Here is a 21864-nt window from a genome sequence, read left to right as displayed (position 1 = left end):
ACAGACAGAAGCTTTAAATGTGAAAAAACAAACTGTTGAAACTCTAGCAGAAAATAATGAATCCATACAGACTCAATATAGTGAGAAGCTTATTGAGATTAGAAGTTTAGTGGGCCTGTATATGTGCTCACAGTGAGACAGACTTAAAGATATCACGTCCTTAAAAGGGATTTTTTTTTTAGATTAGATTCAACTTTATTGTCATTGCACAGTACAAGTACTTATATAACAAAATGCAGTTTAGCATCTAACCAGAAGTGCAAAAAAGGCTGTTTATTTAATTCAGGAGTTTATATAATTTATTCTTTGAACACTCAAATGTGTCCTCAGAAAACCATTGTTATAACATGGTTAATCCGTAGTTTGGAAACACAGTGTGAAATCAACCAACATCAATTAAATTTAAGTACCTGACATCTGAGATTTACAGACTGTATGGGGAGGGGTGGGATGAGCAAGGCCGAAGCTGCCTGAGGTGAAATAGTTTACAAGCTGCAACAAGCTCATGTGCCTGAAGGAAAAGGCAGGAAGAAATAGTTTGAGTCTTACATTTTTTTGATTGATTGTCGTTTACTGGTGTGATTTACCTCCTGTTTGGTTCATGATAACTCCAGGTGGACATGTTCTCTCTGAAGAGATACAAGGAACAGAATAAGGCAGAAACATTTTATTTTCCTGAATAATCAATACATAATTTGATCTCTAAAGCAACAAAAATAAATGCCCATCACACCCATCAAATGTTTTGTTTGTCTGGCCCATGGTCAAAAACCTGGAAATATTAAATGTATCCTTACACTGAGAAGCTATAACCATTATTGGCCTTCTTGCTTTAGAGAAATTACTAATATTGGTCTTTCTCTATCATTCACTTATTGATATTCCAAGTAGTCTGCTCTAATATGTAGTTAAAAGTGTGTTCTCTTTGTGCAAATATTGTCTCTTTTAAAACAATTAAATTATTAACTCCACCAAGGAGGTTATGTTTTCTTCTGCATTTGTTTGTTTGTTTGTTTGTTTGTTAATAAGGACGAACCCATTCAATTTTTGTGCAGATCTTGAACAGGGGGTGGATCCAGGTTTTTTTCTTTCCACTCTCTTTATCAATGAGAGATATGTTTTTTTTTTCTCCGTTCATTTTTCAGACAGTAAGTATAGATATTGAGGAAATTAATTTTTGGGGGACTCGTAATTCTGTTTGGAATTTGGTGCAGATCCAGATAAAACTCAGGATCAAGTGAATTTAAATGTGGTTTCATAAAGGGACTGTTGGATCTTGGCGTAGGTGTGTGCTCTACTAAGTGCTATTCTAGTTTAAACCATAATAACAAATGGATAAAAAAAAATAGTATATTTTCTGAACTATTCATGTAAGAGGAGTTTATCCCCTCAATAAACTAGGGATGGGGGGATAAACAGGCCATTTTTACAGCAGAACATATACCGACTGCTTCTGACTTGTAGAACATGCAGGTCAGTGTTGACAGTTACAGCAGCCTGACATGTGTTGAGTGATTCTCAATAGAAAGAGGATCTGAAACTCAATGTATGTGGAGATGTGTTTGAGGACTTTTGGACTGTTTGCTAATACTATGAAAAGGCCTTAGACTTTAAGTATATTTAGTTAATTCATTTATTTCGATCTATTTGTGCAGCCCTGTAGTTCTACCTCATTTTTCCTTCTGGAGTTGTACAAAATGTTCTAAACAAAGTTGTGAAAAAAACTAGATACAGTACTGGACGTACTGTATCTATGAGCAGGTCTGGGGCGCATGCGCAGAGCGGTGGACGGAAGCCGGTGTGGCTCTCAGCTGTGTGTGTGTGTTGTGTTCTCAGCTCTTCAGTGACTTGCACAGCCTGAGCTCAGTGAGACTCAGCAGCATCAGCTCTCCTCCTCCTCCTCCTCCTCCTCCCGGCAGCCTCCACCAAACTAATGCTGAGTGCGTGAAGTGGACTCTCCTCTTCCTCCTCTTTCTCACGGACAAACCCGAAGCCCGCAGTCACTTTATCGGTACGTCCCGCTAACACGCATCTGCGAAGCCCCTCGGTTTGTCCGAGCCTCTGTGAGAGAAACGGAGGTGTAGTGTCTAAACGAGTCCTCCTCTGAATGAACCGAGCTGAGCCGAGCGGGCTAAAGCTACTGTCAGATTAGCTTTGATTGACTGAAGCCGCAGATACACGCTGCGTGCTGGTGTTAGCATGCGAGCTAAGTGACTGAGTGAGTTTCCACGTTAGCAGGAAGTCAGCTGTGGCACTGTGAGTGGGGATCGGGCTTGTCGCTCCAGTCCCATTGAAACGCAATGTCAGCGCTGCGCTGTCCTTTTGCTTTCATTACGTGTTCGACTCCTTAACCGCTGCTTATCTAATAATAACAATATTTTATCTTATATATAATCTGTATATTCTGTGTATCTTCTCTGTGTCGGGCTCTCTTTAGGGCGGCCACTCTGCAGACCTAGTTTAAAGTTAAATGCTCATGCTTTCCTCAGGGTGCTGTGACATAAACAGTGTCCCTCACGGGCTCAGTGACGTGGACCTGTTTGTCCGTGCAGGTGCAAATGTGGAGATCGGCTCCTGAGTTAAAGACTGAATTAAAACCGGATTATCTGCAGGGAGGAGGGGGGGGGGGTGTCTCGCATGCTGTGTAAAGTGTACTGTAAAAACAAACTGGGTGACACTTGATCAGGAACACAAGTTGACACCCGGTGAGGCCTCCCGGGCTCTTAAAACACGTTTAGTTCTACTTGCACGCTGCTTTATTTATCCCACTGGAAGTAGCCATTAAATGATGAGTTACTTGAGGACATGGTCAACAATAATAGTCCTAGGCTGTACTCAACTGATTCAGAGGTATTAAAGGGATAGTTCACCCAAAATGCAGATGGAGTGGCGGATGAAGTGTTGGAGTCCACAAAACACTTTTGGAGTGCCAGGGGTAAACAGTGTTGCAGCCAAATCCAATACAATTGAAGTAAATGGTGACCACTTCTTCAATGTAAAAAAAAACAAAACAGAAAATAACATAAAATGCCTCCATACTGCTCCTGTGGTGTCATCCAAGTGTCCGTAACCCCCGACCTTCAAATTCGACTTGAAACAATTACACCGTGTTTTTAGCCCAATGTCTTGTCTGATCTGAATATCAGGGCTCAAACTGTGCCAAGAAATCCATCCACACACTCTTACACCACCAGCAGCTGATGACTAAAGGCAGGTTGGGTCCATGGATTTATGCTGTTGGTACCAAACAGGTTGTACAGGTGTTCCTATTAAAGTGCTCCATGAGGGCAGAATATAGCTCATTTCCTTTATTTGTCATTTATAGTAGAGGCTCCCAACTGTCTTGGCTTGTGACCCCTTAAATTAAAGCAGCTTTAAAATATTTTAAGCAATTCACATAAAACTCAGTGAAAAAACTTAGCTGCAAATTAAAACTGAAGACGCCACTAGCTTTTGAAACTCCTTAGTGAGTGGAGTAAACAGCGAAAATAACCTGGTATATTTATTTATCCAACACGTTTTATACACAAAACAATTTAAAGTGCTTTACATAATGCAAAAATATATGAATAGAATTCCATTAGAAAAAAATAGTGAAATGTATCCAATAATAATGAAAGCAGCATTAAGAAGGACAGAAGTGTGTAGCTTTAAAATTGAATAGAATAATTGTCTCTGGTCTGACAAGTTCAGGCAGTTTGTTCCAGATGTGAGCCGCATGCAAGATAAGAAGAGCAGCTTCACCGTTTTTAGAGCTAACTTTAGGAACCATAGTAGATCTGAACCAGATGACTTGTGAGGTTGATGGACAAGCACTAAAAGTACATTCTTGGAGCCACTAGTAGCCACCGGTGCAGTGAATTGAGAACCACTGTGCTCTGTTTTTTCCTTTGTTCGAATTTTAGCAGGTGTGTTCTGGATCTGATTCTTTAGATGGTTCAATGCAGTTTTTTGCGACTGCACCAGTTTACCTTACTAATAGTTTTTCAGGCTACATAGCGGGTGTGTAAGTCCTTAACAGTCCTGTTGACTGTCTCTTTATGTTATCCCACACTGACTCCATGATGTTGAAATCAGGGCCCAAACCATTTGAAGCAGGCTCTTCTTGCCTCTAAAAGATAGTTCTCTCTTAAAGCTGCTCTCAGACATGCAATGAACTCTGTATAATCTCCAGTCCTTGACATTCTTCAAAGGGGCTGTGTGTGAGAAAACATATGGCTGAGTGAGACCCTCCGGACTTTCTCCAGAGTTTCTCCTGCCAGGCCCCTTGTAAAACCCCCAGATAATGTGTTATATGTCCTTTATATACTCTGATGATTTCTGTGTGGTTGTGAATGCATCTGACCATTGAAACTCTGGAGACATTACAGAGCCAGTTGTGCAGACAGGCTTTAACTGTTTTCCTCTGTTGCAGGAGTGTGTGGGAGCATCATGTGGAGGAAGGCTTCAGCAGCGGCCCTGCTGGCATTAGCTGTTGGATACTTCTACCCAGGCAGCTCGGAGCTGCCAGAGCAGATTCTGCAGTACATCAACGTGCCGGTGTTTTGGTCATCATCTCCCACTCTGAGCAGCCCGAAGAGTGAGGAGCAGGTGATCTCTTCTGCCTGGGAGACTCTCATTACTCTACCAACACGCCAGTGGAGCAAAGTGGCCGTAGGGTGAGTGACCGAGCTGCATTTTTACACAGATCCTGTTTAGACCTGGTATTAACATCAATTCTGAGTCATCCCATCACAAGTGGTCAGCATGAAGCACATGCAAGATCTTATCACTCTAACCCAAACTCAATACAAGTCGGATTATGTACTTAACTAAACACCAGGACTCTATGGTATGAAGACCTGCATCTTCGGGTCTTGCGATAACAGTCAAAGTCCTGTTAGATCAAGTGAATGGATTTGCTGGAGTGCTTTTACTTTGAAACAGGTTCTGGAATATGTTTGTGACATAGACAGCTAAACATTAGGGTTCACTGCAGAATAAAGTGAGAAAATTATCTTTCACCTGAGATTATATGCTTATCGGATGGATTCTTGTCACCAACAAATAGTTGCAACACTTTCTGTATGCGTGTGTCAAAATAAAAGCACTCCAGCGTTTCTGTTGACGGAATCCATTCTTTTGATTAAAACGTTTTTTTATTGTGAAATATTGTCAGGAGCTGAAGATGCACAGCTTCATACTGTGTAGTACTCATATTTACACATGACTACTTTTATATAAGGAAATAGTCATATTTATGGCCATATTCAAGGAAAACCCTAAATACTTAAACATTTTACTGAAGCAGAAGCTCCTCTGCAAATCATATTGTTGAACTGAGAAACTAAATATTGTTTATGGAACAGATCTTTTAAATAAATAAGAATTGATATTAATGTGAATATTGTGCATTGCATACATAAAAGTTGCATTTCTGCCTTTCTTTGTGTGTAGTTATGCTCGTACATTTGGCCTTTGACTGAAATTGCAAAAATTGTAAATATGACCCTCATAAGTGGGTTTTTTGGAAGATATCAGGATGGTAGATCTCGGCTTACGTTTGACTTGTCTAGATAATGTGAAACAGTGGATGAACTTAAAACTGCCCACATTTAATACCAGGTTTGAACAGGGCCTAGGAAGTATCTTTCTTTAGCTTCAAAGCAGTCGTCTGGAGTTGGGAATCATTCCCACGTCAGTGCCCCTGCAGCTCCTCTGCAGGGGCACTGTGGCATGTTGATAGGCTTCAGGCAGTCAGCTCTGCTAGTCACAAGGAATTTATTATCAAGGTTCAGTCCCAGCTTGGAGGGCGTGGTCCAAGACGGGGCTCCCCCAGGGAATTATATTACTCTCCACACCTATAACCTATAGCCTTTAGGCTTTAGAGCAGCCAGCACCCACATCAGCATTTTTTTAAATAGGGGGAAGGTAAGGATTAGCTGGAACTGAAGGACTGCCCACAGTTTGTTTCTACCATTGAGAAAAGTAAAGGGAGAAATAACTTGAAATGTAGAATATTTCAAAGTGAATCAGAATATGTAGCTGGGGTATATGTAAGGGTTTAGCCTGCTGCAGTTAATAGATTGACTTATACATGTTTCTGTGTTAGATGTTAGCAATAACTAAAATGTTATTGTTTCAAATGTCTGGGGTTATGTCAAATGTAAATGTGTGAAGAAATAGTAATTAACTAATCCATCAGTTTTCTGCTGCTCATCTATTTTTTATATTCTGTGTATTGTTGGGAAGTATTGTGACCTACAGCTTGGAAAAATGTAAATGTATACAAATCATTTTCAGCCTTAATATTCTAATGGGCCTATATGATATTTAAAAGTTCTTGAATATAAACTGGTGAACCTGGAGAATATCCGGTTAAAACAAGCAGACAATGTGACTTTTTAACTCATTTGTCTGTATCTTCCTTAAAAACCTGTATTCTATATCTTGGAATATTAATAATTCCAGCCTAACTTTTATACATTTGTATCTTATTAATAACTCATAGTAAGTGTTTCTCCATAACTGTACTGGTGTCCTCCCCGGTTCAGGGTAAATGCTTGTGTGGATGTGGTTGTCTCTGGAGTGGGACTCCTGCAGGCTCTGGCTGTGGACCCTGGCACCGGCCTGGATCATGAAGTCTTACACTCCAAAGAGGACCTGAAGGAGGCCTTCATCCATTACATGGGGCGTGGAGCAGCCGCTGAGCGCTTCTTCAGCGATGAAGAGGTCTTTCAGTGGATCGCACGAGCAGCAGCAGAATACCCCGGAGCAAAGGCAAGAAGACCTTACTCCTTAAACTTTCTCAAAAGACTAAATTATTTTAATTTGAGTAAATCACTTTGTAAATTACCCTCTTTCTGATCAATTTTTACTTTTGTCTTTTTTCAGCTGTATGTGGGAGGGAATGCCGCCCTCATTGGTCAGAAGCTCGCCACCTACCCTGACCTAACGGTATGATTCTACTTCTGTCACAAACTCTTAACCTCAATTAATGAACTTTTAAAGATTTGAGTGACCCTTAAATAACCATAACTGAGTGCCTCTCTTTGCAGAAATCCATAAACTAAAGAAATAATGAACATGAGAAAAATATATTCCTGCAATACCAGAAGCTGCGTTCTCAGTACTGCATTTCTTATACCCAAGTTCTGAACGTTTATTCCACTTAAATACTAGCAATTCCTGTCTTGCAACGTTAGGTGGCAGAGCACAGAATTATCACATTATTCAGAATACCTGGGTTACGAAATATGATTGTATTGATACAAAAATTCTGTCTAAATCCCCATGTTATACAAAACCAATTGAAAAAAAGAATGAGTCCACTACATGTTTGCTCCGTTGCAGAGCAATACCAGTGAACTAGATTTGTTGAGTTTGTGATCGTGTGTCAATATTTTTCACACCCCAGGTTTTGTTATGTGGTCCAGTCGGTCCTAAGCTTCATGAGATGCTGGATGAGCAGATTGTCGTTCCACCAGATTCTCTTCAGGAGATGGATGAATATCACCTTATTCTGGAATATAAAGCAGGTAGAGCGAGAGAGCACCCTCCTCCTTCCGTATCTGTTGCCCCTCCCTTGATCCCTGTTAGATCCCTGTTGATGTGTGTAATACAACAGTTGTGTCTGGTCTTGTTCTCTGTCTGTAGGTGAACAGTGGGGCTCAACTCGGGCGCCTCAAGCCAACCGCTTCATCTTCTCTCATGACGTGTCCAACGGGGAGATGAGCTCACTGGAGACGTTTGTGGCGAGTCTGGAGGAGTTTGAGCCTGAACTGGTGGTCCTGTCGGGGCTCCACATGATGGAGGGTCAGGGCAGAGAGCTGTGGGAGGAGCGGCTGAAAGAGGTCACTTCAATAGATTCAACATGTCTGCTTTTTTCATAGATGTTTGATAATTCTGTGAAAAGTAAAGATGAAGGATCATTCATCTGTTCTTCTAGTTTATGGTAGTGAATATTTATGAAAATGTTGGTATTTATTATAATGTGCACACAGAATACAAACAACAACATGGACAATACAAACTGTCTGTTCTGAGTAAATTAATAGACACCTGCCTTCGTTCTAAACAACTTGTGTTGTCAAATTAAATGTATATTGACACTGTTCCACACTTTAACCACAACATTAGAAACGTGTCTCCTTTTTTAGGTCTTTAAGCAACAAACTACTTCAACCACTTATCAGATCATATGTACTCTTCTGTATTGAAAAGGTTTTTTTTCACAGAGCCTTGGAGTGATTTTCAGGCTCGATTTTTGGGCCAAAGAAAGAATTTTTCTGCTGTGGCCCTTTTTAAAACCTGCATTCTTTTATTTTAGCTAATTCTTCCTTCATTTTTTTAAAAACTGGATTAATAATCAATATTGTGTCAGTTATGTTTTATTATTATGGACAACATGTCTGCATGGTCATACAGCAGTGACTCAAATTGCTTCCTCTTTCCAGGCTGTGTCGGCCATATCTGACATCCGTAAAGATATTCCCATCCACCTGGAGCTGGCAAGCATGACGGACAAAGACTACATGAACAGCATCATGCAGGAGGTACATGTGGAAAACAGTTTACCGAGACCTTGTCACAGAAAAGATTCAAATTTCACTAATCCCTAAATAGGTCTGTATATTTAACATTTAGTTTTTTGCCTGTTTCCTGTTAGCAGGTTATGCCCATTGTCAGCTCCATCGGGCTGAACGAGCAGGAGCTGCTCTTCCTCTCTCAGGCCGGCGAGGGGCCTCATGCAGACATGGAGGCCTGGAAAGGCATCCCTGATGTGGGGCAGGTCAGCGACATCCTCCTTTGGATTCTGGAGCAGCACGGCCGCACCGACCCATCGTCGGAGGCTGACCTCACTCGCATTCACTTCCACACACTGGCGTACCACATCCTGGTTACAGTGGAGGGATACTGGGCGAATGAGGCGGCAGCAGTGATGGCTGGAGCCCGAGTGGCCAGCAGTCAGGCCTGCGGGCTCCAGTCGGTTGATATTAGCAAAGTGGAGCTAAAAGCCCCGCTAGAGTTTCACAGCTCGCACTTTGAGCCACGAGAGAAGTTGTCCCTGAACCCAGCAGAGCCTGTTGTGGTGTGGCGGCGAGGAAACGTCACCTTCCACCTCACACCGGTACTGGTCTGCAAACAGCCGCTTCGGACAGTTGGGCTCGGGGATGCCATCTCGGCGGAGGGACTAGTTTACTCAGAGTTGAAAACCCAGCAGCCCTTCTGAGGTTTGCTTCAATGTGACACTGTCTGGAAAATGTTGATGGGATGTGCTGAGAAGACCCAGTGACGTTTCCCCTGCAGCTGCAGCTGTAGCTGTTGGGTTGGAGTCATGTCTCTGAACCAGTTCAAACCTCTGTGTCCTGAGCCAGGTTCAGTGGCGTCCTTCCCAATGTGCTGAATGGCGACAATTTAAATCCTGCCTGATGACTCCTCCAGTCTGCTTTAGTCTCCTCTGTCCTCCCTCCTCTTACACCCACTGGCTGATGTAGAAACTGAGGCAGAACCCAACAGAGCTGGATCTGACTGGGCTGTGAGGTGGCCGGACTCAAACTCCAAAGAGTTCTGTCGGCTCGCACCTAATCTACATTTACCTGCATATCTTCAGTACGCTGTGCCTTGGGAAAATATAAAGTTAATGTTAAAATATTTGATTTCTATTTCAGAGCCAAGCAAATCAATTCTCCCTCAGATACATATAAACACACACTTAAGTAATTTAACTCTAAACTGAAGAGCATCTTACTATACGGTAGAATCTAAGTGGTATTCTTGATGTTCTTTGTATCTCGTCAACATTTGGTGCATCCACGTCAAATTGAAAGGTTCTTTCTCCCACTGGTGTCGGACTTGTCCACACACACATACTTGATGTTTCTGCTACTGTTCCTGAGAATGAACTAATGCTAGTGAGTGAGACAGCTTTTGTTTTTCCCCCACTTTAAAGATGCTTAATTATGGAAACTCTACAAAGCACAGACAACAGTTATCATCTCTGTTGTTTGTACATTTCTGATGCAGAGTTGTTATCTTCGTTTTCAAATAATATACTCAAATGTGACACGCTTAAATGCCAACTTTTATGCAGTAAAGCTCAGTTTACAATCAGATTCAGTTGGCAGTAAGTTAAAGGGAGAATAAAACTTGAAATTGTGGTGTAGGACACATGTTATCAGGGTTACTGTTGTTTGTACAGATTCTTTCTTTTCATGTATTGATTTCTCACGTCTAAAAATGTGATAACGTAACACGATTGGCTAGGAAATCTGAAACGCTTCCAGTGTAACAAACCTGATTTGAAATGTTAGCATATTAGTAAATTTGCTTTTGCGTGGTTCGTTTTTTCTTTCTTCTTTTTTTATTTCCTAAAACGCCTGCATCATGTCAGAAGTACAGTATGTAACTGTCAGAACAATGTGTTTTGTATACCTCAACTTGCCACTGAAGGCATGCAATAATAATAGTCTTAATGCAAACGTACAACAGAGAGATGTATGGCATTCAGCGGATTAAATTCCTTGCACTATTAGGAAGTGGCAGGTGTGCCTGCAAAGGTGAATGTAACCTTAACCCCCCCGCACACCCCATTTATTTTTAGCAAGTACAATCTATTCAATTTTACTCACTTCATTGTTCGTCTCATGTTTTTAACAATTGTAACTGTCGACAAGTGTCATTTACTTGTAGTAGTCATTAAAATGTGTACAAACAGTAGAATTTGTCTCCTTTGTGATTGTGTCGCTGCAGAATATGGATTATGGTGGCAGCTGATTTACCAATTATTTACAATAACTCCTCAATTGATTTACTTTCCATTATGTTAAAAACTGTTTCCTCTTATCAATGTTATAAATACTGTTGATGGTTACACGTGGCATCTATTGCACTTCTATCCATCCTGGGAGAGGGATCCTCACATGTGGCCCTCTGAGGTTTCACGTAGTGGTAGTTTTTCCTTGCTCTTGTTGAGGGTTAAGGATGGAGGATGTCGCACCTGTTAAGCCCTATGAGACAAATTGTGAATTGTCAATATGGGCCATACAAATACAATTTGATTGAGTAGAAAGGATTAGTTAACTACTGTGATGGAAATCTGGAAATACAAGAGGCTGGAACACCATATTTGTCTTTGTGTATTTTAATAGGGGTTTTCTGCAGAAAGGATCAACACAGAGAGTCACAGGGATTTCAGAGTTAAGATGCAGAACAGTCGAATGCAAGGATCTTATATAGGAGGAGGCTATCTCTCAGTTCAGACTGGTTCTGTGGGCGCAGGTTGAGAGGGGAATCTAAACACAGACAACTGATTTACATATGTTTCCTTTGGAGATAAGCAGACATACATTCAGTTCTTTGGAGAGTAAATAAGTGATTAAAAGGGTCTGACAGTTTTCAGGTCATAAACCGTTCAGACCATTAAACAGTTCAGGTCATAAAGTATTTGGACAGGTTTAATATGTATGTAGATATAGGTCATAAAACTTACTTTTCAACTACAACATATGTTTCAACCATACTTAGTTAATTTTTCCAATACACTACTTGATGAATTGAATGATACAAGTGGGAGTGCTCATGTTTATTCACTACCTCTGCCAAGTTGGTTATGATTTCACCGTGTCCATTATTTGTTGTATTATTATTTTATGTTAGTTAGGTAGATTACACATAAACTATCATGAAACTTTAAGGATGTGGTCTGGATCAGAGACAAATCCATTTGAACCCAGATCCAAATAATAATCTGGATTTAAATGTGGGATCATCAGGGGACTGCTGGTCCTTTCTAGTTCGTGGATTTAGTTTGTTTGTTTTTCTTTGGATCTTGATTTGGTGCAACTTTTGTGAATTGCTGGTTGGACCCAGGGCTGGGTTTAAACTATTGTCTGATTAAAATTGATCTTCACTTAAATGATCCGATATCGATTCATTAAACGGACGGATGGATCTGAATCAGGTGTCCAGGTGTTGCAAACTGGGCTGTTGAACTTTGTTTTTCAACATATTTTAAATGAATGACCCATGGATCGTTACAAATTATCTTCACTGGAACACGTATCACCTGCTGGTCCGCTTCCCTGCAGGCGAAAAAAAAAAAACTTGGTACCGCAAGTCTGTGCATTTTGCAGACGTGTAAAGTAACAAATTACATTTACTCACATTACTGTAATTGAGTAGTTTTTTACTTAAGTCGATTTTGACTGAAGTATTGTACTTCGCTACATTGGAAATTACATCCGTTACTGAGTAAAAAAAAACATAGTTCAAGGCGCAAGGCAATTCTCACTGCAGTGGATGATGAGTTTGTAGACTAGTGCTCTAAAGGTGGACCAAAGTTTAACCAAAAGTTTTAAATATACAGTGGGACAGCGGCATTTTAACTTTTTATTTTAGCTGTCATGTGGTTCATGTCTTGACATGTCCTCCCAAAAGTTCTTAAATGTTGTGTTGACATGTTAAATGTTTAATTTAATTTTTTGACATGTTTAATGTCATTGCACTTAAATTTCTAAATATTCTCCTTTAATTAAGAATAACTGTTTTTGGATTGAATTTATGACACCTTGTCCTTTTTTGCACTGTATAGGAGCGGCCCCCATCAAGTTGTTGGAAGTTATTAAGTAACTTTTACTTAAAGTACATCTAACTAGTTTTTACTTGAGTCGATTTTTAGATGTATACTTTAACTTGTAGTTAAGTAAATTATCATCAAAGTAAAGGTACTTTTACTTGAGTATAATATTTCAGTACTTGTTATACCTCTGGCATTTGGTTGAATTTGCTTGGTTGAATTCCCTATTGTGACGAGTTCATTAAAAACTCTCAACACTATGTCCAATGTGTGAAAAGGTGCCCACCCCGAAATCCCAATTGTCCCCCCCAATCTGAGCAGTGTGGCTCCGGGCCTGCATTCCGTCCGTCCCTCATAAAAACCTGAATACATGGCGCCGGGACGCGTCTGCAGCTGATTGGCTCAGACGCTGCGGGGACGTGCACCAATCAGAGCTCAGTGCGTCAGCGGCTCTCTCACGCAGCGCTGTACGGAAGCCGCGAGGGCGGAGCAGTCGCGGCTGCAGTCTCCTCCCAGGACCACCATCCCTGCTAACAGCCCCCCCTCCCTGTCCCGGCTCTTATAAAGCTAACAGAAACCCCAGGCCGTCCTCTCGGGCCGCTCGCACTCTTCTTGTTGATGGTTAGGCTCTGCGAGAGAAGGATGAAGTTACTCGTCGCCGTCACGATCATCGTGGGCTCGCTCATTTTCCTCGCCTTCCCCAACGGCTCGGCCGCGGACGAGAAGAAGAAAGGGCCCAAAGTAACCGCGAAGGTAAGGGCGCCGTCCCCGGGGAATCCCGGCGAGCCGCCGGACGCTAGCTGCCTCCAGAGCCACGTCACTGTCTCGGCTAGCATGTAGCCGCGGACATCCATGGTCCTCTGTGCTACTGAGCTAACTGTGGCTGCTGGTAAAACCTTCCCACCGACATAATGCTGTAATGCTCACACGTTAGCAGGCTAGCCTCTGCTGCAGGAAGAAGACAGCTAAATGGCCGACAGGGGTTAGCCCAGTGGAGCTAGCTCCTGTCTCCTGCTCTGTCTGCTCTGCTGCAGACGCTTCCATTTAAAGTCTGCTCCACTTCGCTTGACGCTTTGGTCTCAGCTGCAGGAGTCGAGCTAACACACAGCAGCCCCCTGCTGTGGAGCCCCCCGGGCTGCAGCTCAGACCCCTGCAGGCTAACACAGTGGTTGCAGCAGCAGCGTCCACGTCTACAGTGATCGTGAAGCTGTGAACTGACACAGAGGCTTTAGGTTTCTAGATCTGACCTCCTCTGTCTCAACTCCTGAAAAAACCTGAAGACTCACAAGGCCAAATCGAATCTATTACACATGCATTGTCTGTTGAAGAAGAGCAGCTCTTGTGTAGGACAGATGATTTTAAGACCTTATATAGTCCGTCTTTGCAGAAGGGCACTGAAGAGAAAAGGGTTTTGTGTTTAGGTTCTAAGAGGCGCTTAACTCCTGGATAACCTTGCATCAGAGGATTAGAGCTTCAACAGTGAGTCGATTAAACAAAGAGCTAACTGGCGATATGCAGATTTACATTTAAGTCATTTGTTCAAGCCTCTCAAGTTGCTGTCTCTCTATCAGACTCAGTTAATTGATCTCTGGGTTTAGATAAAAGACATTTGAAGACCCCAGCTACAATGGACATTCCTCACATTAGTCTGACTTCCCAGAGAAAAGGGTTCATCAATGAACTAGTGGACATCTCGAGCGATAATGAAAACAATTAAAGTTGCAGACCTACAAATTCTGCAAGCCCTTACACTGATAACGCTTCAGTCAAACTCCATTTAAAACTAAAATAATGTCTCTGAGATAACTCCTCATCTGCCGTACAAGTATGCCAAGCCATCCATTTTGATACATGATAACACCATTGCTACGAAAAGTAGAAAAGGAATTCTCTTCCTCACTGGAGTATAAACTGACCTGGTCTTTCCATCTTTTCCAGGTGTACTTCGACATTAAAATCGGAGATGAAGATGCAGGAAGAATTGTCATCGGCGTGTTTGGGAAAACTGTTCCCAAAACGGCTGACAACTTTATCATGCTGGCAACAGGAGAGGTGAGTGTGAATTTCACCCCCACATTCCCTTTATTTTTTAGCTGGTCTCCATTTGAACGCCTTTGGTGCCTTTGCGTTCCTTCCCTCCCTATGACATGTAGTGAATCCACCGACTTCATCTAAGGTAATTTCTGTCATAAGTCGGTAATAATGACTTTATTTCTTTATTGACAGTGAGCTGGGCAGAGCTCTGGGTCGATCCCTTTTGCGAAAAGTATTTTTCTTAATAAATATACAAAGATAATTTTTTGCTCTTCATTTCCGCATTTACATCACAGTGAGAAATTGTCTCACAGTTTGGACGTAACGTGCTCCCGAACGTTGTCATCCTTGACTGAAACTGACACGTGCATCAACTGTGATGGAAAAGAACCATTTACACACATTCAATTTACCTGAATGACACATCACTATATCCTGGAGACTCACTTTTGAATCATTAAAGTCATTTAGCCTACATGGTGTAAAATATCAAATACTGGCAGCTGCTCCTGTTTAAGATTTGTCAGGTTTTGTTTATTGTTTTTATTTTTGTTCTGTTTAAACAGAAAGGATTCGGTTACAAGGGCAGCAAATTCCACAGGGTCATCAAGGACTTTATGATCCAGGCCGGAGACTTCACCAGAGGAGACGGCACTGGAGGTGAGATGGCCACTAACGCATAAAGAACTTTATTTACAAGTTGACTTTCATATTTATCACATCAGTGCCATTCTGAACACACTGGCTTTGTTTGTATCAGAAGCAGTTCTTTCAAAGCTGTCCTGAAAATGTCCAATTCCAATTGTGTACTTCAACACTTTATATGTATCTGTATTATCTCTATACACGTTAGAAAATCTCCAACAATCCTCTGAGCATCTAAGCTTTCCCAAATTTACGTGTCTAGCATTTTTTTATATTTATGACCTAATTGCAGAAAAAAACTCTTTTACTAAGAAGAGTTGAATTATCTGCAGGGAGCTGTTTCCCAAGTGTCATTGTTTGCCGATAGTCAGGTGCCCTTATTAAGAGTTCAGGTTCAGTATTCCAAAACGAAATGTCATCAAATAAAGTTAAGTTAACCATTTGGCAGCAATTAAGTAAACAGATGCAAAGGTCACAGAGAGTGAAAGCAACGAGAACCAATCGTCCTGGAACAGATTTTCTAAATGACCCACATATTGATTCCTCCTCGAAGGCAAGAGCGTCTATGGAGATCGTTTCCCCGATGAGAACTTCAAGCTGAAGCACTACGGCCCTGGATGGCTCAGCATGGCCAACGCTGGCAAAGACACCAACGGCTCCCAGTTCTTCATCACCACAGTTACGACCCCGTGGCTAGACGGGAAACATGTCGTCTTTGGAAAAATTCTGGAGGGCATGGTGAGTGTCTGGTCTGAAGGCGATCAGATTAAGTCAGAGGTCTTCAACAGGGGGTCCGCGACCCCTAGGGGGTCCGTGGAGGTACTGCAGGGGGGTCTCAAAATTTTTGGTTGATAAGACCATTTTTTATATTTTTAAATTGTAAAAAAAAAAAATCGACAAATTTAAATTGTTTTAAATACACATTAACATGAATCCAGCATATTTTAGCGAACGGATAAATGGAGACAGAAGACGTCATCTTTCATTCAGCGACACACAATAATAAAAACATGGACATATGAACCTGTGTATTAATTGAATAGCTTAGTATTGAATGCACAATAACCGGGTAGCTATGTTTATACACAGCACTAGGCCCAGTTTAATATAAAACACATTTTTTTACAATATATATAGTAGTAGGGGGTCCCTGCTCCATCTCTCTATAAGTTTGGGGTCCTTGAACTGAAAAACGTTGAAGACCCGTATTAAGTACTTGGGTTGAAAGAGAGTCTAATGTTGGTGTCTGAACAACCAGATCTGAAGGGTGCAGTTGGCTGTTCTCAGGAAGATGTTGCATCTAGTTTGTTGTCCTCATATCTACAGTAACTGATTAGATAGCAAAAATGGCAAAGAGGGTTTCAGAAAACAATAAACACCAGTTCCTTCTGGATGCCCTCGTCAAGTGCACCACGATTAGAAATCATAAATCATATGCTTTTGTTGCCACTCGGCCTCTGCATAGGATGGACACTCGTGAATGTTACATTTAAAATAATATTAATCTGCAGGGGTTCAGTCCAGGGTTGTTTATTTTATGTAAAAAATATTTCAACAGCTAAAACTCCTTTTTATAGTTTGATCAAAGCTGGTTCAGCTGCACAAGCTGTCCTGAAACCTTTTGATGTCTGGCGTCTTCGTCTTGACTTCGAGTAGCTTTAATTGAAATCGTCACTTTGTCTCTTCCTTAAATTCACCTGCATGTATTAAAACCTCCTTTGACACTTAAAGGGCAAACGGACTCAGAATCTTATCATGAATATAAATCTCATTGGCTCCACTGAGGTTGAGCAGCAGGCAACATATCAAGTAGTTAACACTCGCTCCACTTTTGTCAGCTACAACAATAACGATAACGGGATAAATTTATCAGTAATAATTGAAATATTTAACTAAGAGGGGTCCGCTCTCTACCACGAGAACAATGATTCTCTTACCCTTTAAGTTTTATATAAAATTTACTGATTGTATTTAAAAGGATCTTAAGTTGTGTGTGTCAGATTGTTGTATAGCTACTTTTACGCAACTAAAGGATCTAGAGTACTTCCACCAGTGAGGTTGTCAATGTCGTGGATAAAGCAGATCACCATGAGAGCCATACATTGTGTATACAAAACTGTCAAAAGTCAACTGTAAAATGATCACAAGACATCAATTTGCCTGGGCTCTGCACTTTGATGTTGAATAAACATGTTGTGTAAATATCTTATTGAATAAACTTTTGATCTGACTGAACCCTTCTAACATTCTCCCTTTTTTGTTTTTCTCCAGGATGTGGTCAGGACGATCGAGGCCACAAAGACAGACGGTCGGGATAAGCCCCTGAAAGACGTTATTGTCCACGACTGCGGCAAAATCGAAGTGGAGAAGCCGTTCGCCGTGCCCAAGGAGTAGAGCGCCGCTGAGGGGAGCCACTCAGTGGAGAACAGGACTTAGGGGGGATTTTAGGGCAAATCGTGCAGGCCACTCTGATCAATCACTAACAGCCCTGTGGTCCTGGAGAAATGGCTTCGGATCATTCATGTCAGTGGCCGCCATCTTAACGCACCGGAAGAGCATTAAAATCAAGCAATCACATGGGGTCCATTCACCAACGAGCATTCCAAGGTGCACTTAACTGTTCATTGAGGTTTTATTTTATTTTTTTTCTAAAAGAAATCTTCAATAAAGATTACAAGTTTTGTTAATTGTTGCTGTCTGTTTTTATTCACATCTCCCTGAAATGTGCACAAGTTCAGCGATTACACTTGGCTGCAATAAAGCTAAGAGATCTGATCGGAGTTTTATAAGTAGAAAGTCGTGTAGAAATAAACGACTGGGAGGTTTTTGGTAAATGGCTGGACACCTGAATTTAAACTGACCATTTCTTTGTTTAAATTTCTTTGAGATGCATGGCAACTTTCTGTATCCAACAAATTTAAAATACATTTATGGATAATTTATATCAGAAACATTTTAAAAGCTTCACAAGAGAATATTGGGTGAATTTCTTGCAAATCAATAAGTCACAAACTAGAATACCACTCAGGAGCCCATACTTCCACCAAGGCCCAACAGTCACATTTAATTCTCTAGATCCTTTTTAAGATCTGCACAAAATTGCAGACACTCATAAATATCACTTGACACCTTGTAGACGAATGTCGCGAACTCGCCTCAAACCCCATTCTGGTCTTTTTATCCCACTAATGCCTGATGGTGACGCACTCTGCCGCCATCTAGTGGTCGGAGTGGAAAATACATACTAGCCCCTTGGTACTGTGCAGCAAAGTTATTTTGAGGTATGAAGCTGTATTTGAAATACTGTGATGATGGAACAGCAATGATTGTACAGAAACATGTTTTTATTCAATTTCAAGCAAAAGCAGCATCAATATAATAATCTACATACCAGAGACTGGACAATTTGTTAAATTACGGTTATGCCTAAAGTCGCTAATTTGCCTCATACGCATTGTATATGCAATATTGAAATTAACAATCTCCACTTAATTTAGCATCTGTATGACATCCAAAAACACAATTTTTTATATATATATAATTGTCAATTGATTCAGGCAATAAGGGGTTAAACATTGCTGATTGTTTGTTTTTTTCCATCAAGAACCATCAAATCTTCTTTGAGAAATCAACAATAAATTTGCCTCTCACAACCGATCTCACAAAATCCTGGACCTGCCCTCTGATTTGCATCCCCCTCAGAATGAGTGTGTTCTTTCCTGACACATACCATGTCCTACAACAAGTTGTCATTGTAATCTGTACTAGTATTTGGTAATCCTGCTAACTATCTGACAAACAACCTCCTTGCCCTGCCGTCTCTGATCCAAACTTATACAAGGATAAACATCTCACTTTCCTCACTGCCAGATGCAACTGACTCAGGTATCATCAGCTGTCTGTGAATACCAGACAATAACAGTCATCATAGGATCCACTGTGGGTGAAGCCGTCAGTAGAAATGACATGTTTGAGTCAATAGTTAACAGCGATAACCATGTAAACCATTCTCAAAACCCTTGTACTGTGTGTGGGAACAATACATAATCATGACATGTGACTAGTAACTAAAACAGTCACCTCATAAACCTCATGTTTGCTATTTTGCAGAAGAGACTCTCTTAATAACTTTGTGACACTGCTGTAATAAACTGACCAAATGAAGGTCTCAATCTGCCCGGCAGGGGGCGCCCTTGCACCAGAGATATCAGCTTCAAAGCAGCTCAGAGGCCGCCCAGTGTTTGTGGTTTCACATGTGATTTTAGTGCAATAAAAATGAGGCATTTCTGTTGTTTTTCCTCTCGTCATAATTGGTTTGGACACTAACTGCCTTCACTTGTTTGTTTCACTTCTATTGAACATCGTCTCCAGGGAATGAAGGTTTGAGCTCTGAGAACAACCAACATGTTTTGTGTCTTAGTTTTACTGCAGCAGGACGGCACAGCTCATGTTGATGTGATTATCTGATCTATTTGACATATTCAGCAAAGATCATCTGGAGCTCCAGGCATGTTCAAACTGAAACTTTACACACATGTTCTAGTCTTTTCTGATGTGCTTGCTAATTTATTTTTGGTAGTAGACTGAGGGTTACATGTTTTTGTTTGTTAGCCATGTTAATAAAATACTGCAAATACCATCTATCCCTGATAAATAATCAGGAACAAAAATTTGGAACATTTATTCCCATGGAGCCATTTTTAGAAGCAGTGTCTGGAAACATGGAGGCCATGGGAACAGCGCGGGTAGAGGGAATGTGATTTACTAAATATGACTGACCTCATCCACCTCTGTCAACTCATCTGTGGGAGTAATCTGAAATGTACGTCCCCAGTTTCAACATTCACAGGAAAAAGGTCTTATTTTGCTTGTAACACTGGGCCTTATTGAAACTAGAAATAACACATTGTGGGTGTATGCCTCAACCAACCAGTGCAGTTTCAGTCCAACTCCTTTTTTCCAGACTCATGAGCTCTCAGATCTCACCACTGAAATAGAATCAGTTCATCTTTGAGTGCAAGTCACAACTGGTCAACATTTTGAGATATTCACAAAAGACAGACTTGACATATCAGGTTCAAGATGCCAAAATATTGACTTGAGTCCATGGGACTGTTTGTGCCAGATGTAATGAAATTCCCACATGCGTTTCCTTGATACATCATGTTCACAAGAGCACAAGGTCAACCTGAGACCACCAAAATCGAATCAGTTCTTCTCTGAGCCCAAGTAAACGTTTTTACCAAATTTGAAGACATTCCCTCAACACGTTCCTGTCAGGAGGGGCCAAATGGCAAGCGTGAACCCAAAAGCACGACACAGGAGCCGTCTTGGGAATAGCAAAGTCCTTGTTTAATAGAAGATCAGGGGTCATAAGCCAGGCAGACAGTCAGAGAAGGCAAACGAATCTGGTAGGGAGCAGGCAAAACGGACAGGGTCAAAAACCGGGCAGACAGTCAGATGTAGCGAACAAATCCAATGGGGAGCAGGCAAAACAGGATCCAGGGTACAGAAGTCAGGTCAGAACGGAGATCAGGCAGATTACTGGAAGGCTAGGGGGAAACACACTAGGCGATCTGGCAGCGAACAGAGGAAATGAGGTGGTAGATATATTGGGTGACTAATGACTTGATGGAAAGCAGGTGAGTCTGTGGGTGGGGCAGGTAATGGGATCCGTGGAACGAGGTAATGCAGAGCAGGGGGGAGTGGCTGAATTCTGAAATGACATTAGAATTAGTACATGCGAAAAATAAGATTAGACAAATGAAAATGTTAAGAGCTGGCTGAAGTTGTGACAGTTCCAGAGATGTCATGTTTGTTCTCTTTGTGGAACAAACTGAGCTGATGTTTTTGTATTGATATTTATTTGTCAAAACATTTCCAATGTTGGCAGAGCTGTACACTTTTTCTTGAATCAAGCTTAAGTCAGGTTTAGGCCAGATTTGAGTCTGTTGTCATTATTAATACTTGACTGTCTGAAGACCAGATTCAAAAAGCAGCAGAATAACAATGCAGAATATTGCAATAATAACAACAACAACAACAATAATAAGAGCAGAGTCAGAAACTGAATGAAAATGATCTATATTTATATTTCAATGGAAAGCCCTTCTAATAACTATAGTATTTGTGACAGGAGCAAAAGGCTCAGGTCAGACTGATGGATGGATGGGTCAGTAACAATTCAAATTTGACCATGAAATAGTTATTTACTTCAAGAGAGATGTCCACATTCAGCTGCCATTCATTAGCAACGATGCAGTCATTCCAGCATCTTAACCACCATATTTAATCTGAACCACGAACCATGGTGATAATGTGTTCTGCTGATTGCTGGAGGTTGCTGGGATCACAGATAAACCTCCAAACACATCTCTTGGCAGGAAAAAAAAGATTCTGTCAAATCTTTAAAACAAATTTAAAGTTATTTATTTTCCTGAAAACTCTCTGAGATTGAAGTTAAGTCAGAGAAATGATAATAAAGGAAGTTAGGGTTAGGGTTAGGGTTAGTGATGAAAGAAGGTCATAGAGACTTGCAAGTAGACTCTAACTCGACTAATGCGGACACTCCCGATCGATTGGTACCATCCCCGAGCTTCTACGACCTTCGGAAGGGAAAACCCCCATTT

The 21864-nt window shown here is 41.1% G+C and overlaps 2 protein-coding genes across 3 annotated transcripts; both read left to right on the top strand.

Annotated features, from left to right (window-relative positions):
- The first annotated feature begins 1831 nt into the window (after window positions 1-1831).
- adpgk (ADP-dependent glucokinase) lies at window positions 1832-10695 on the top strand. Of its 2 annotated transcripts, none has more exons than XM_061076233.1 (8): window positions 1832-2011; window positions 4415-4658; window positions 6534-6759; window positions 6874-6936; window positions 7397-7517; window positions 7636-7832; window positions 8436-8534; window positions 8648-10695. In XM_061076233.1, the coding sequence occupies exons 2-8, from the start codon at window positions 4432-4434 to the stop codon at window positions 9209-9211; spliced, it is 1497 nt and encodes a 498-aa protein (XP_060932216.1). In that variant the 5' UTR covers window positions 1832-2011; window positions 4415-4431; the 3' UTR covers window positions 9212-10695. The 2 variants fall into 2 exon arrangements, with proteins under 2 accessions (XP_060932216.1, XP_060932215.1); XM_061076232.1 differs by having other exon boundaries at window positions 1949-2011; window positions 8651-10695.
- A 2420-nt stretch (window positions 10696-13115) lies between these two features.
- Window positions 13116-17922, top strand: ppib (peptidylprolyl isomerase B (cyclophilin B)). Its single transcript, XM_061076591.1, has 5 exons — window positions 13116-13309; window positions 14495-14608; window positions 15157-15250; window positions 15789-15973; window positions 17507-17922. Exons 1-5 carry the CDS (start codon window positions 13175-13177, stop codon window positions 17627-17629), a joined length of 651 nt encoding a protein of 216 aa, XP_060932574.1. The 5' UTR covers window positions 13116-13174; the 3' UTR covers window positions 17630-17922.
- The last annotated feature ends 3942 nt before the right edge of the window (window positions 17923-21864 follow it).

Source organism: Limanda limanda, chromosome 8 (assembly GCF_963576545.1).
Source record: "Limanda limanda chromosome 8, fLimLim1.1, whole genome shotgun sequence".
NCBI lineage: Eukaryota > Metazoa > Chordata > Actinopteri > Pleuronectiformes > Pleuronectidae > Limanda > Limanda limanda.
Note: the sequence above shows the minus strand (reverse complement) of the source record. Positions and strands in the feature narration are given on the sequence as shown.